Genomic DNA, 14148 nt, shown 5'->3' with positions numbered 1-14148 from the left:
CGCCATTGCACTCCAGCTTGGCTAACGAGCAAAACCGCATCTTAAAAAAAAAAAAAAAAAAAAATCCTACGGTGGTTCCCACTGGCATCCACCCTTTCCAGCCTGAACTGTTAGACAAATTCAGCCTTCAGAATGACCTACAGTGCACTCCATTTAAAATCCTCAGAGTTCCCCCTAGGCTTCTGGCTGCAGTGTATACCTCCAAGCTACCCAGCATGAACCTGTCAACTCATTCGGGCTTTTAAAAGATCACAGATAGCCCCAGAATTCAAGGTGCAGCCAAAGTAAGACAACGTGCAGCCAGCCAGCCAAGGGGAAGCTCTAGGAAAAAGAGAAGAGCACTTGGATATTCCAAAACCTTTTCTGTTACAGATGTTCTGAGAATGGTGAAAAAAGAATTTGGACACTGGCTTTAGAGGAAGTGCTGAGTCACCAGGAAAGGCTTGAGCATGTTTACAGGTTGAAGGAAAAGAAGGTGCAAAAAAAAAAAAAAGGAGAAACTCAAGATAGGGGAGAGAAAGGCAGTGGAACAGTCTAGGGAAGTTCTGGAAGGCTTGCTGGTTCTCCAGTCATGATGATTCTGGGTCCAAGTCCACTGCTTCCTTCCTCTGATCCTACTCACTGTAAGGGCCAACCCTGATTGCAGCTGCATGGAGAAAACAGTCATGCTAGTAAGGTCTGACTTCACTTCTCACAAAGGCTATGTCGTATCTCCTCCATCCTCCAAACCCCCATCTTTGCGTGCCCTTCCCTCTCACTATCCTCTTACCTCCTATTTCACTAAGAAAACCTACACCATCAAGAGGCAACATCCTCATCTTCGTGCCCGTAAATCTGCCCGTCATCCTACATCGGCCCCAGGGTCTCTTTTCCCACTCCAGAGGGGCAAAGCCTCCTCCTAACAGAGCTGGCTGTCCACAGAAATGACCACTGTTAGGCCAACTCCCGGGGCTAGGCCTCCCCAGAATATTACTGTTGCCAACTCCGGAGGACATTTTGCAGGCCTTGTCTTTCTAGTTCTCTCAGCAGCTTGCGTCTCCTACTCTTGAGACACTTTGCGGTTAGTTTTGATAACATACCTATTTTGGAATTCCTCCTCCCTGTTTCTCTCTGTCCACTCTGTCTCAGCCTCCCCAGGTGCTTCCTGTGTCCTGTCTCTAAATGTTGCTGTTCCCCAGGGCTTAACCTAGGACCCATTCCTGTGTCTACACAAGGTTTGTTGTTTTTTTGTTTGTTTGTTTTTAATTTGACATCTCTTGACCATACAAGAGTTGTGGACGGGCTTCAGAAGGATCTATAAGCTCCTTAAACTTGGATGCAAACACTTTTAAAGGAAGAAGTGGAGCTTTTAGCAGCTTCCCAGAGGTGTCTGGGTCCCCCAAAAAAGATAAGAGGACTAAACCACATGCTCTCCCCTGGTGGCCTCATCTACCATGGCTATAGCTGTCATCTGCGTATACATTAATAACTGTCAACTGAGGCTGGGCGTAGTGGCTCACACCTTTAATCCCAGCACCTTGGGAGGCCAAGGCGGGCGGATCACCTGAGGTCGGGAGTTTGAGACCAGCCTGGCCAACATGGTGAAACCCCATCTCCACTAAACATACAACAATTAGCTGGACGTGGTGTTGTGCACCTGTAATCCCAGCTACTTGGGAGGCTGAGGCAGGAGAATCACTTGAACCCAGGAGGCGGAGGCTACAGTGAGCTGAGGTGGCACCATTGCACTCCAGCCTTGTTGACAGAGCAAGACTCTGTCTCAAAAACAAAAACAAAAAACAAAATTGTCAACCATATGCCTGCAGCCCAGGCCTCTCCTCAGAGTCCCGTGGCCATTCCTCCCTATTGTTTTCACACGGTGTTTCACCGGCGCCAGATAAGTTCACTTATCCCAAACTCAACTCCTGCCTTTCTTCCCCAAACCAGCTCCTCTCCTGGGCCTCCTGACCTTAGCAAAGATGCTCTCTCCCAAACAACTGCTGAAGCCCAAAACCTGGGAGTCATTCTTTACACCTCCTTCTCCTTCCCCACGCCATCCAATCCAACACCAAGTCCATTTCAAATCCTTCCGCATCACTCCGTCTTCACTGCCACTAGAATAATGCATGCCCCCTCCATCTCTCACCTGGCATGCCACCTCCATCTCTCATCTGGCACTAGTGCATTCACTCCCAGCGGGTTCCTCTGCTTTTACTCTTGCCCAACTTCAGTGCATTCTTGCACAGCAGCCAGAGTATTAGTTTATGTGACTTCAAGCAGAGCTACTGATAAAAGCGTTCACTTGCTTCCCATCTCACTTAGAATACTAGATGAACTTCTTGGGTCCACAAAGTCCAGTGCAGGATGTGACCTGCCCACCACTTCCCCCTTCACTGGCACTCCTCTGCCCTCCTTGTCTTCTCATCACAGACCCCTTCCCCAAGTTACTCCAACTCCACTAGGCCTTCTTTCAATTCCTCAGATGCAACAACCTCTTTCCTGCCTCAGGGTCTTTGTACCATCTGTTCTTTCCCTTCTCTTTTTTTTCTTGCCTGACTAACTTATAAGTTCAACTTGGGGCTTAAATCCACATACAGTTGTCCCTCGATATCCACAGGGAATTGGTTTCAGAACCTCTGTGGTTACCAAAATCCAAAAATACTCAAGTTTCTTGGATTAAAGGGTATAGTATTTGCTTTTAACCTATATACATCCTCCCGTGTACTTTTTTTTTTTTTTTTTTTGAGACAGAGTCTTGTTCGGTCACACAGGCTGGAGTGCAGTGGCACGATCTCGGCTCAGTGCAACCTCCGCCTCCCGGGTTCAAGCATTTCTCCTGCTTCAGCCTCCTGAGTAGCTGGGATTACAGGTGCCCGCCACCACGCCCGGCTAATCTTTTGTATTTTTAGTAGAGACAGGCTTTCACCATGTTGGCCAGGCTGGTCTTAAACTACTGACCTCAGGTAATCCACCTGTTTCAGCCTCCCAAACTGCTGGGATTACTGGCATGAGCCATGACAACCCATCATCTATACTTTAAATCATCACTCGATTACTTATAATACAATGTAAATGCTATGCAAATACATTTTTATTTATAGTATTTTTATTGTGTTGTTACTATATTTATCTCAAGGCTGTGATTGCATGATACTCATGTAAGATTGAAAAAATAACGGTTGTTTATTTTTGTAAATATGAGGACTTTTGGGATTATGGGAAAGGGGTGCATAAACTATCCTTCTCACCTGGGCACAGTGGCAGGTGCCTGTAGTCCCAGCTACTTGGGAGGCTGAGGTGGGAGGATTTCTAGGATTGCCTAAGCCCAGAAGTTTGAGTCTACAGTGAGCTATGATTGTGGCACTGCACTCCAGCCTGGGCCACATAGTGAGATCTCAGCTCTCAGGAAAAAAAAAAAAGAAATCCCCCATCCCCACCCAAACCATCTCTTTGTGATGCTTCTGGTAAGGAATAAGTCAGTTTGGTTTATCACTATAGACCCAGCACTAGATGAAGCCTGGCATGTGATAGACACTCGAATGTTTGCACCTGATGGATGACTGAATGAATGAATTTACAATCTCAGATATCATCTCTAAATGCCTTCCCTGACTCCCAGGCTAAGAATCCCTCTTTAGCTGAGTGTGGCGGCTCACCCCTGTAATCCCAACACTTCGGGAGGCCGAGGCAGGTGGATCGGTTGAGGTCAGGAGTTTAGACCAGCCTGACCAACATGATGAAACCCTGTCTTTACCAAAAATACAAAAATTAGCCAGGCGTGGTGGCAGGCACCTACAATCCCAGCCACTCAGGAGGCTGAGGTGGGAGAATCGCTTGAACGCAGAGGTGGAGGTTTGCAGTGAGCCGAGATCGCGCCACTGCACTCCAGCCTGGCAATAGAGCAAGACTCCATCTCAAAAAATAAAACAAAAAGAATCCCTCTTTAGCGCATATTTGTCTCACTGCATTTACAACCTTGAATAAATACCTATTTAGTGTTTGTGTTTTCCGTGAGTCTACCTTATTCGTGTTTTTTTCCTAAGGTTCTAAATACTTTCATGTGTTCTCTCATTTAATCATCACAACAATGCCAACACTAAAAATAGTGGTTACTATTCTTTTCATTTTTACAGATGAAGAAACGGAAGAAACTTTACATATATTATCTCATTTAATCTTTGTAACAATTCTAGGAAGGAGGTACTATTACTATTTCTGCTTACAGATGAAATTGAGGAAAGCTTAAAAATCCCATTTTACAGAATGGAAAAAGATATGTTCAATAACTCACCCAAAAGCACAGCCAGGATTCAAACCCAGACACGTTGCTCCAGAGCCAAACTCTTGACCAGTATAACCAAATGAAGCCAGAGTGATTCACCACCTCACATCCAAACTCTGGATTATCTGTTTAAGCACCCAGGCTTCCACCTCCTCATGAGCCGGGACCTTCCTCAGCCACGTCTGGATCCTCAGCCCCTCACAGCACACAGCGGTAGTCAGAAAGTATGCTGAGTAAGTGGAGAACAAGATAGCATGGATTTTCACAACCACGATGTCAGACTAGCAATGGAATTGTTTTGATTCTCCTTTTATAGAGAAGAAAAATGAGATTCACAACTTCACACGAGGGAGTGTCTTGTCTAACAATCTCTGACTGAGTTCAGCCCTTGTTTGTATTCCCTCTGCTGCTTCCACAAAAGGGTAGAAGTCACATGTTTAGATTATGAAGACCTTACCTTAAGAAATGGCAAAACAAGCAAACAAAACAAACACAGAACTCATTGCCTTTCCTAGAAAAACTGTCCACTAAAAGTACTTTGAGGCTAGGCACAGTGGCTCCTGCCTGTAATTTCAGCACTCTGGGAGGCCGAGGAGGGTGGATCACTCGCCTGGCCAACATGGCAAAACCGATCCCTTCTAAACATACAAAAATTAGCCAGGTGTGGTGGCATGCGCCTGTAATACCAGCTACCTGGGAGGCCGAGGCAGGGGAATTGCTTGAACCTGGGAGGTGGAGGTCGCAGTGAGCCGAAATCGTGCCACTGCACTCCAGCCTGGGCAACAGAGGGAGACTTTGTCTCAAAAAAAGAAAATAAAGTACTTTGATTATGATTATGACGTTTGCCCAACAAGCTCTATCTCTCTTTTAGTGCCTCCTACGCCATTCAGTTCCTATTTAGCTTGACCTACGCAGGCCAGTGTGTGTGTGCATGTGCGCGCATGCATATGTGTGTGTGTGTACTGGAATGGGAACAGAGAGCAGCACTGTTTAGTCAGATGTCTACAAATCAGAGTCCAGGGCCATCACTGACTTGTTTCTGTCTCTAAACAAAGCATGTAAAAGCTGTTTGCCTCTGCCATGAGGCAAAAGCGTGTGCCTGGCATTTTTCTGAGGTCATGGTGCCCTAGGATGTGATGGTTCACATGACACTGAATATTGTTTACCAACTAGCTATTTAGGATATGGGGTCCCTCCTGGAGGAGTGCTTACTGCTGGCATAGGGCCAGTGTGCTGATAACCTGGTTCTCCAAGAGATTGAAAGCCCTGACTGTGTGACACCTGCCAATTTAATGGTGTAAATGCTCCCACCACAGGCAGTTTCAAGCTACCAAGAGTTTCCCTACTGCTTCACAAAATTCCTGAAAATATTTATTTATTTATTTATTTATTTATTTATTTATTTTTATTGTTTTTGAAATGGAGTTTTGCTCTCATTGCCCAGGCTGGAGTAAAATGGCACCATCTTGGCTCACTGCAACCTCCGCCCCCCGGGTTCAAGTGATTCTCCTGCCTCAGCCTCCCGAGTAACTGGTATGACAGGTGCCCGGCACCACACCTGACTAATTTTTGTGTTTTTAGTAGAGACGGGGCTTCACCATGTTGGCCAGGCTGGTCTTGAACTCCTGACCTCATGAGATCCTCCCACCTTGGCCTCCCAAAGTGCTGGGATTACAGGTGTGAGCCACCACGCCTGGCCCAAATTCCTGAAAATTTAACAGTCAGCACTAGTGAGCCAATGCACACCAGCCCCAGCATGCCGCTGTGTATAATAATTCCTTGTGTGGGTGGGAAGAGAAGAAATACAAGTAGTCCTTTAAGATTTTGGCTTGGCCAGGTGCAGTGGCTTACACCTGTAATCTCAGCACTTTGGGAGGCCGAGTCAGGTGGGATCACAAGGTCAGGAGTTCGAGACCAGCCTGGCCAATGTGGTGAAACTCCATCTCTACTAAAAATACAAAAAATTAGCTGGGCATAGGGGCGGGCGCCTGTAATCCCAGCCACTCGGGAGGCTGAAGCAGAATAATCACTTGAACCCCAGAGGCAGACATTGCAGTGAACCGAGATCATGTCACTGCATTCCAGCCTGGGTAAGAAAGTGAGACTCCATCTCAAAACAAAAAAAAAGATTTTGGCTTTAGAGGCCAAGGCCTGACTCATAGTCTGTCATGGGGAATTTCCCTGCATTTTGATGTAATGATTTGTTCTCTGATGAGAAAAGTGCAATCTCTGATATTAATATTAGAGATGGGGAAACTGAGTTCGAGTCGTAGCCTTCTTCTAAGTCATGTATTTCTTTCTTTGGATCTAAATCGTAATGGGAATAATATTGCCCATGGAAGAGGTTGTTTAATTATGGAACACACTGTGCTATAGCACTTAACTACCTGGTAGGCACTGTTTAAGTGCTTTACGAACTTAACTCATTTAATCTTTATAACAGCACTGTTAGATAAGTACTATCACTAATTTAGAGATGAAAAGACCAAAACACACAGAAGATAATGAAGTTCTTTGAGGTTGGAGCTAGAAGGTGAGAAAGCTAGGATTTGAACCTGGCTTCAAAGTCCACGCTCTCAAAGTCCAAGCCAAAGCCGGCTGCCTGTTTTTGTGGTTTTCCTGGAACACAGCCCTGCTCATTCATTTACATATTGCCTGGCTGCTTTTCTGTTACAACAGAGAGTTGAATCACAAGGCCCAAAATATTTACTATCTGGCCCTTTACAGAAAATGTTTGCTGACCCTGGCTCCATAGTATCCTGTCTGTTTGTTTGGAGTGAGACATTGGTTATTATGTGGAGCCTGATAGTCCCCAACGTCAAGCTGGTTGCTGGGCCAATAAGATATGCAAAAAATAGTATCCAGATTGTAACTATACTCTCTGATTTATACTATAACAATTGTGTCTGTGAAATAGCATTCTCAAGCATAAGGCGTAAACTTCAGTAACAAATGATCCATGCAAATGTGTATTAATAGGAATATGTATCTGGACTTAAGTATCACCTGCCTTGATGATACTTCAGCCAGCAGTAAAGCAAGGATTGAGGCCGGGCATGGTGGCTCACACCTGTAATCCCAGCACTTTGGGAGGCCAAGGTGGGCAGATCACCTGAGGCCAAGAGTTAAAGACCAGCCTGGCCAACATAGTGAAGCCTCATCTCTGTTAAAAATACAAAGAGTAGCCAGGCATGGTGGCAGGCACCTGTAATCTCAGCTACTCAGGAGGCTGAAGCTGAGAATTGCTTGAACCCAGGAGGCAGAGGTTGTGGTAAGCCGAGATCACATCACTGCACTCCAGTTTGGGCGACAGAGCAAGACTCCATCTCAAACAAAGAAAAAAGAAATATGTCTGTGACTTCATAGGATCGCAACATCTCAAGGTTGAAATTAATTCAGAGATGACTTATCCCAACCTTAACTCCTCTTGGGAATATTGCATCGAATTTCTAAAGTTAACGCTGTAGATTCCTCTTAATCATTCCTTGAGTCCTGCAAGATGATTCCTCTGTATAGAAACGGCCTTTTTGCCATCCTGGCCAACGTGGCAAAACCCCATCTCTACTAAAATACAAAAATTGGTCAGGTGTGGTGGCGGGTGCCTGTAATCTCAGCTACTTGGGAGCTGAGGCAGGAGAATCGCTTGAACCCAGGAGACAGAGCTTGCAGTGAGCCAAGATCACACCACTGCACTCCAGCCTGGGGGACAGAGCAAGACTCCCTCTCAAAAAAAGAAAAAGAAAAAAAAAGAAAGAAATGGTTTTTTTGCAAAGGTATCTGTTTTATGGGACTGAGGAATCAGGCTCACATCACCACAGCTGTCATTCTGTCTCCAAGGCAGCTCCTCCACGTGCCTGTTTCAGATGCCAAGAAGAGAAGCTCCTCAAAGCCTGTCATTCACTGGCCTGTATAGTCATTAAAAACTTTCCCTGACCTTTGCAGCTACTTCCTGTGAGCAGCCCAGGGACGGCCTGTCACTTGTGACCTATTTTCAGAGCTGGCAGTTCTGACTTCTAGAACAAACTCGGAGCAAGCCCATCTGTAGCTGGTTGACTGAGTTTCCTTTGGGCTCCTGGCACCAGAAAGAATTGCTCCCTGGAAGGATCACAGGTGGCACTCCCGTCTCATTGCCCACTCAGGTAGGCAGATTTTCATTGCCCTATAAACCGCAGTCAACATCTCAAGATCTCCAGAAGGATGTTTATGATCTTCTATTTGCTAAAGACAGTTGCTTCCTTATGGTAATTTCTTTAAAAGGTGGGGCACAGTGGCTCACATGGGACCTCGTCTCCACAAAACTAAAAAAAATTGCCAGGTGTGGTGGCGTGCATCTGTAGTCCCATCCCAGCTACTTGGGAGGCTGAGGCAGAAGGATCGCTTGAGCCCAGGAGATCAAGGCTACGGTGAGCTATGATGATGTCACTGCATTCCAGCCCAGTGATAGAGCAAGACCCTGTCTCTAAAACAACAAAACAAAACAGAACCGTTAGCTCTTCTATTTGGTATTGTTTTGTTTTGTTTTGCTTTCCTCAGAGCAGAGATGCCTCACTGCAATAGGTAAATTAAGGTGATCCTGATTGCCAGCTCCAGTGTGGAAGTCCCAAGGCCAAGGAATTTCTTTCATAAACATTTCAAAAGTGAGTCGATCCAAAATACACCTCCACCATGAGATTACCTGTAATCTAATTCAACCTAGAAGATGGAGTCCAAACAGCTTGAAGTTCTGCAAATTTCACAACAGCAGCAACCACAAAATGCAAGTGAACAAGGCTTTGGCTGGGCACGTTGGCTCATGCCTGTAATCCCAGCACTTTGGGAGGCCAAGGCGGGCGAATCACCTGAAGTCGGGAGTGCGAGACCAGCCTGACCAACATGGAGAAACCCCGTCTCTACTAAAAATACAGAAGTAGCCAGGCGTGGTGGCACATTCCTGTAATCCCAGCAGCTACTCGGGAGGCTGAACCAGGAGAATCGCTTGAACCCGGGAGGCAGAGGTTGCGGTGAGCTGAGATCACGCCGTTGCACTCCAGCCTGGGCAACAAGAACAAAACTCCATCTGAAAAAAAAAAAGAAAGTGAACAAGGCTTTAAGGTGGAGCCCACTAGAAACATCTTGCTAATTCCACGTGTCTCTTTGTCACTACACTTCTTAAATACACTTAAATAGCTCATATTACCAGCAGAGACAACCAACGTGAAACCTCTTGGGGCTTTATAAAAAGTTTCCTAACGTTAATGCTGTAGATTCCTCACGATCATTTCAAAACTAATGTGATTTCTTTAGGGTACCTTTAGTTACACTTATGACTTTGGTTTCATTTTTAAAAATATACATGCATTTAAAGAAGACTGAGAACCCTAAGGATCTCAGATATCCCTTCAAGGGGTACCTAATAGCTATTTTCGATTCCTGAGATACTTGGTTTTATCTCTCCTTTAGAAACAAAAATTATGCTCAGCTCTACCCTCGTCCAGCTCTACCAGCTCCACCAGCTCAGATATTCACAGGCTGATTTGAAGCTCCAAGAGAAAAGGCAGAGTCACATTTACTTTTTTATCCCCGACAACATGTAGCCATGTTCCCTCCTCAGTTCTGCATCCTCAGATTCAACCAACCAGGGATCAAAAATATTTAAGAAAAATAAATAAATAAAACAATAAAAAATACAGTTGATCCTTAAACAATGTGGGTGTTGAGGGAGCAACCCCCATGCATTAAAAACTCTGAGTGTAAGTTTTAACACTCAGACCTGGCGCGGTGGCTCACACCTGTAATCACAGCACTTTTGAAGGCCAAGGCAGACAGATCACCTGAGGTCAGGAGTTTGAGACTAGCTTGGCCAACATGATGAAACCCCATCTCTACTAAAAATACAAAAACTAGCCAGGGACCTGTAATCCCAGCTACTCTGGAGGCTGAGGCAAGAGAATTGCTTGAACCTGGGAGGCAGAAGTTGCAGTGAGCTGAGATGGTGCCACTGCACTCCACACTGGACGACAGAGTGAGACTCTGTCTCAAAATAAATTAATTAATTAATAATAAATAAAATGTACAAAAAATTAGCTGGGTGTGGTGGCGTGCACCTGTGGTACCAACTACTCGGTAGGCTAAGGTGAGAGGGTGCTTGAGCCCAGGAGATCAAGGTTGCATTGAGTAGAGATCGAACCATTACACTGGCCTCAGCCACAGAGTGAGGCGGCCCTGTCCCAAAAAAAAAAAAAAGTTGACTCCTCAAAAACATAACTACGAATAGTCTACTGTTGACTAGAAGCTTTACCAATAACATAGTCAAATAACACATAGACTAGTATCTACATATATTTTACACATTCAAGCCATACCTAACATTTTCTTAATTTTTGCCATATTTCTAGTCTATGTGGTTCACCTGCAGGTTTTTTCAAATTGTTACCAATTTGAAAAAGGAAAAAAAAAAGACCATCACATTCCTGAAATACCTATGTTGGAACTTTGGAGGTGGTTTCTTACATATGTGTATTCATTTTCTTTCCCTATTTTTCACAGAAAGGAACTAATAGAAAATATTTCTTTATGTATTGAGTTTATTTAGAATAGTTCACATCCTCTGCCCTAGATATTTCAGTGATAGAAAGCAGTCCTAATTATAACATAACCTAGATGCCCAAGAACAAATTACCATTCCCACATTACAGATGAAGAAATCCAAACACAAACAACTTGTCCAAAGTCACATAGCTGGGTAAACTGAAGGACATGGTGTTGCTCCAAAGCCATTTCTACTAACTACTACCCTATACAAAACTCTAAAACAGAAAATTCTGCTTACATGGAGATGTTTACACATATATATTTCTTTTCTTTTTAGAGATGCGGTTTCTCCATGTTGCCCAGGCTGGTCTCAAACTCCTGAGCTCAAGTGATCCATCTGCCTTGGCCTCCCAAAGTGCTGGGATTACCGGCATGAGCCTGGCCAATATCATTAATAATGGGAAAAAAAATGGAGGTGGGGGTATCTAAAGCTCTAAAATATCAGCAGATATTCAGAAATATCTAAAATATTCAGCAAAACTGGGATATTATTTATAACACATCCAAATGATGGGGATACTATACAAACATTTAATAGTATATTTACAAGGGAAGGAAATAATAAAGATAAGAATAGAAATAAATTAGAGTATAAAAAAAAGCACCAAAAAAAATCAGTGTAACCAAACCTTGATTCTTTGAAAATATCAACAAAATTGACAGACATTTAACTAAACTGACCAAAAATTAGAAGACTCAAATTACTAACATCAAAAATGAAAGAGACCTCAGATGTTTTTGAGTGACAAAGAAAGGAAGGAGAGGAAGGAGGGAAAAAATAAAAAGGTATTGGTGACCGGGCGTGGTGGCTCACACCTGTAATCCCAGCACTTTGGGAGGCCGAGGCTGGCGGATCACAAGGTCAGGAGTTGGAGACCAGCCTGAACAACATGGTGAAACCCCATCTCTACTAAAAATACAAAAAGTAGCCAGGCGTGGTGTAATCCCAGCTACTCAAGAGGCTGAGGAAGGAGAATCACTTGAACCCAGGAGGCGTACGTTGCAGTGAGCCAAGATCATGCCACTGCATCCAGCCTCGGTGACAGAGCGAGACTTCATCTCAAAAAAACAAAACAAAACAGGTATTGGTGGTACAGGCCTGTAGTCCCAGCCACTTGGGAGGGTGGGCATGGTCATATGGGCAGTCCCAGCCACTTGGAAGGCCAAGGCAGGAGGATTACTTGAACCCAGGAGTTCAAAACCAGGCTGAGCAACATAGTGAGATTCTCTCTCTAATAAAAAAAAAAAAAAAGTTAGAGAGAGGAATTATTGACTTTATAGAAAAGAATGATAAAGAAATATTATAAGTAGTGGTTTACAAACAAATTAGATAACTAAAATGGATACATTTCTAGAAAGGTACAAACTATCAAAACTGACTCAAGAAGAAATAGAAAATCTAAATTGATCTAAACAAGTAAGGTGATGAAATTAGTAATCAAAAAACTTCCCACAAAGAAAAACCCAGGACCAGATGACCACTGATGAATGTACACAATTTTAAGGAAAATTGGTACCAATTCTTCACAAACTGTTACAAAAAAAAAGAGGAGGAAGTACTTCCCAAGTGATTCTATAAGGCCAGAACTGACCTGATACCAAACGCCTTGAAAAGACATCGCAAAAAAAGAAAACTAAAATTCATCTGCAGATACAAGGGAGCAGAAACAGCTAAAACAATTGTTTTTGTTTCATTTTGTTTTTGAGACAGAGCCTCACTCTGTCACCCAGGCGGAGTGCAGTGGCACAATCTCAGCTCACTGCAACCTCTACCTCCCAGCATCAAGCGATTTTCCTGTCTCAGCGTCCCTAGCAGCTGAGACTACAGGCACATGCCACCATGCCCAGCTAACTTGTATATTTAGTAGACATGGGGTTTCACCATATTGACCAGGGTGGTCTCGAACTCCTGACCTCAGGTCATCCACCCCCTCTGCCCACACCTTGGCCTCCCAAAGTGCTGGCATTACAGGCATGAGCCACCACGCCCAGCCTAAAACAATTATTTAAACAAAGACAAAATTTACAGGACTCACTTCCAAATTTAAAACTTACTACAGAACTGCAGTAATCAAGACAGTGTGGTACTGGCATAAATTGGCATGTAGATCAATGGAATAGAATTGAAGATCCAGAAATAAACCCTTACATTTCTGGTGAACTGATTTTCAACAGGGGTGTGAAGACAATTCAATGGGAAAAAGAATAATCTTTTTAACAAATGATGTTGAAACAACTGGATATCCATATGCAAAAGAATGAATTGGACTCATTCCTCATACCATACACAGAACTTAAAATGGACATGATCCCAGAAACACGGGAAAGGGGTAAATAGGCAGTGGCTACTAATGGATACAGGGTTTCTTTTGGGAGCAATGAAAATATTCTGAAATTAGATAGTGGTGATGGTTGCACAACTCAGTGAATATACCATAAACTGACTTTGAAAGGCTTATTTTTTAGGATGCATGACTAATATCTCAAAAATATCATTATTTTAAAAACAGTATATTTACAAAGGGTTCAAAATAACATAATAAAGGCTGTAGGCCATGATTCAGTTGTGCCTTTACTTAAACTTTATACTGCCCCAGGGTACCATAATTTAGAATTATCAAATTAGACCGTGAGAAGGCTCCATGTGGAATCCTATTAATACAGTCCCTCAATGAATCACCTTAACAAAATTTCATCTGAATATTTCCCTTATAGCTTTAATCAAAATTACTTTAGTAAATACCTATATGGAACGAACTTCTACATTTTTGCACAAATACTGAAAACATTGTCCCTCCCATCAACATATCACTCATTGTTCCCCATATTATAAAAAAACTTTATTATGAAAATTTAGCTACAATTTATTTTGGGAAAAGCGATTATCCTTAGGAATTATCTTTTCTGATCATCAAAACTACAATTGATTCTGATTTCTTTTTAGCCATAGAGGAAACTCATTTGAACCATAGCAATTATGTTAATTGAAATAATTAACATATTCATTTCTTCATTTTTTTCTTTCTGTTTTTCTACTTCAATTCCTAATATGTAAATTTTTTTGAGACAGAGTCTCACTCTGTTGCCCAGGCTGGAGTGCAGTAGCCTCGACCTCCTGGGCTCAAGCCATCCTTGCATCTCAGCCTTTCAAGTAGCTGGGACTATAGGCACACGCCACCATGCCTGGCTAATTTTTTGACCTTTTGTTGAGACAGGGTCTCACTACATGGCCCAGGATGGATATAATTTGCAATTTTATTGCATGGAATTTTGGTGTATGTTACCTCAAACCCTGATTTTCAAAGGATTTGTCAAGG

General features: G+C 43.4%; 2 protein-coding genes across 10 annotated transcripts in view; one reads left to right on the top strand and one right to left on the bottom strand.

The window, feature by feature from the left end:
• ATP13A3 (ATPase 13A3) overlaps nt 1–4627 on the bottom strand; it is a 97413-nt gene extending 92786 nt beyond the window's left edge. The window contains exon 1 of one of the 2 annotated variants that reach the window (XM_015444909.4): nt 4271–4627. The gene's annotated coding sequence lies outside the window, so the exon portion shown is untranslated. The remainder of the gene's footprint in view (nt 1–4270) is intronic. The other variant, XM_015444907.4, reaches the window with a different exon arrangement.
• The window catches only part of LOC102136152 (uncharacterized), a 92855-nt gene that overhangs the window by 2282 nt on the left and 76425 nt on the right, over nt 1–14148 (top strand). For 2 of the 8 annotated variants that reach the window (XR_012430568.1, XM_074030764.1), the window contains exon 3: nt 8204–9016. The exons of 5 other annotated variants lie outside the window; for them this stretch is intronic. Coding sequence is in view for 1 of the 3 variants with exons in the window: in XM_074030764.1 (XP_073886865.1) it covers nt 8204–8271 (68 nt within the window). In the remaining 2 variants the exon portion in view is untranslated. Of the gene's footprint in view, nt 1–4112; nt 5095–8203; nt 9017–14148 lie in introns of those variants that run through there. One more of the 8 variants, XR_010584845.2, reaches the window with a different exon arrangement.

This window comes from Macaca fascicularis, chromosome 2 (genome assembly GCF_037993035.2).
Source record: "Macaca fascicularis isolate 582-1 chromosome 2, T2T-MFA8v1.1".
Classification (NCBI taxonomy): domain Eukaryota; kingdom Metazoa; phylum Chordata; class Mammalia; order Primates; family Cercopithecidae; genus Macaca; species Macaca fascicularis.
The sequence above is the reverse complement of the archived record's forward strand: the minus strand, read 5'-3'. Positions and strand labels throughout refer to the sequence as shown.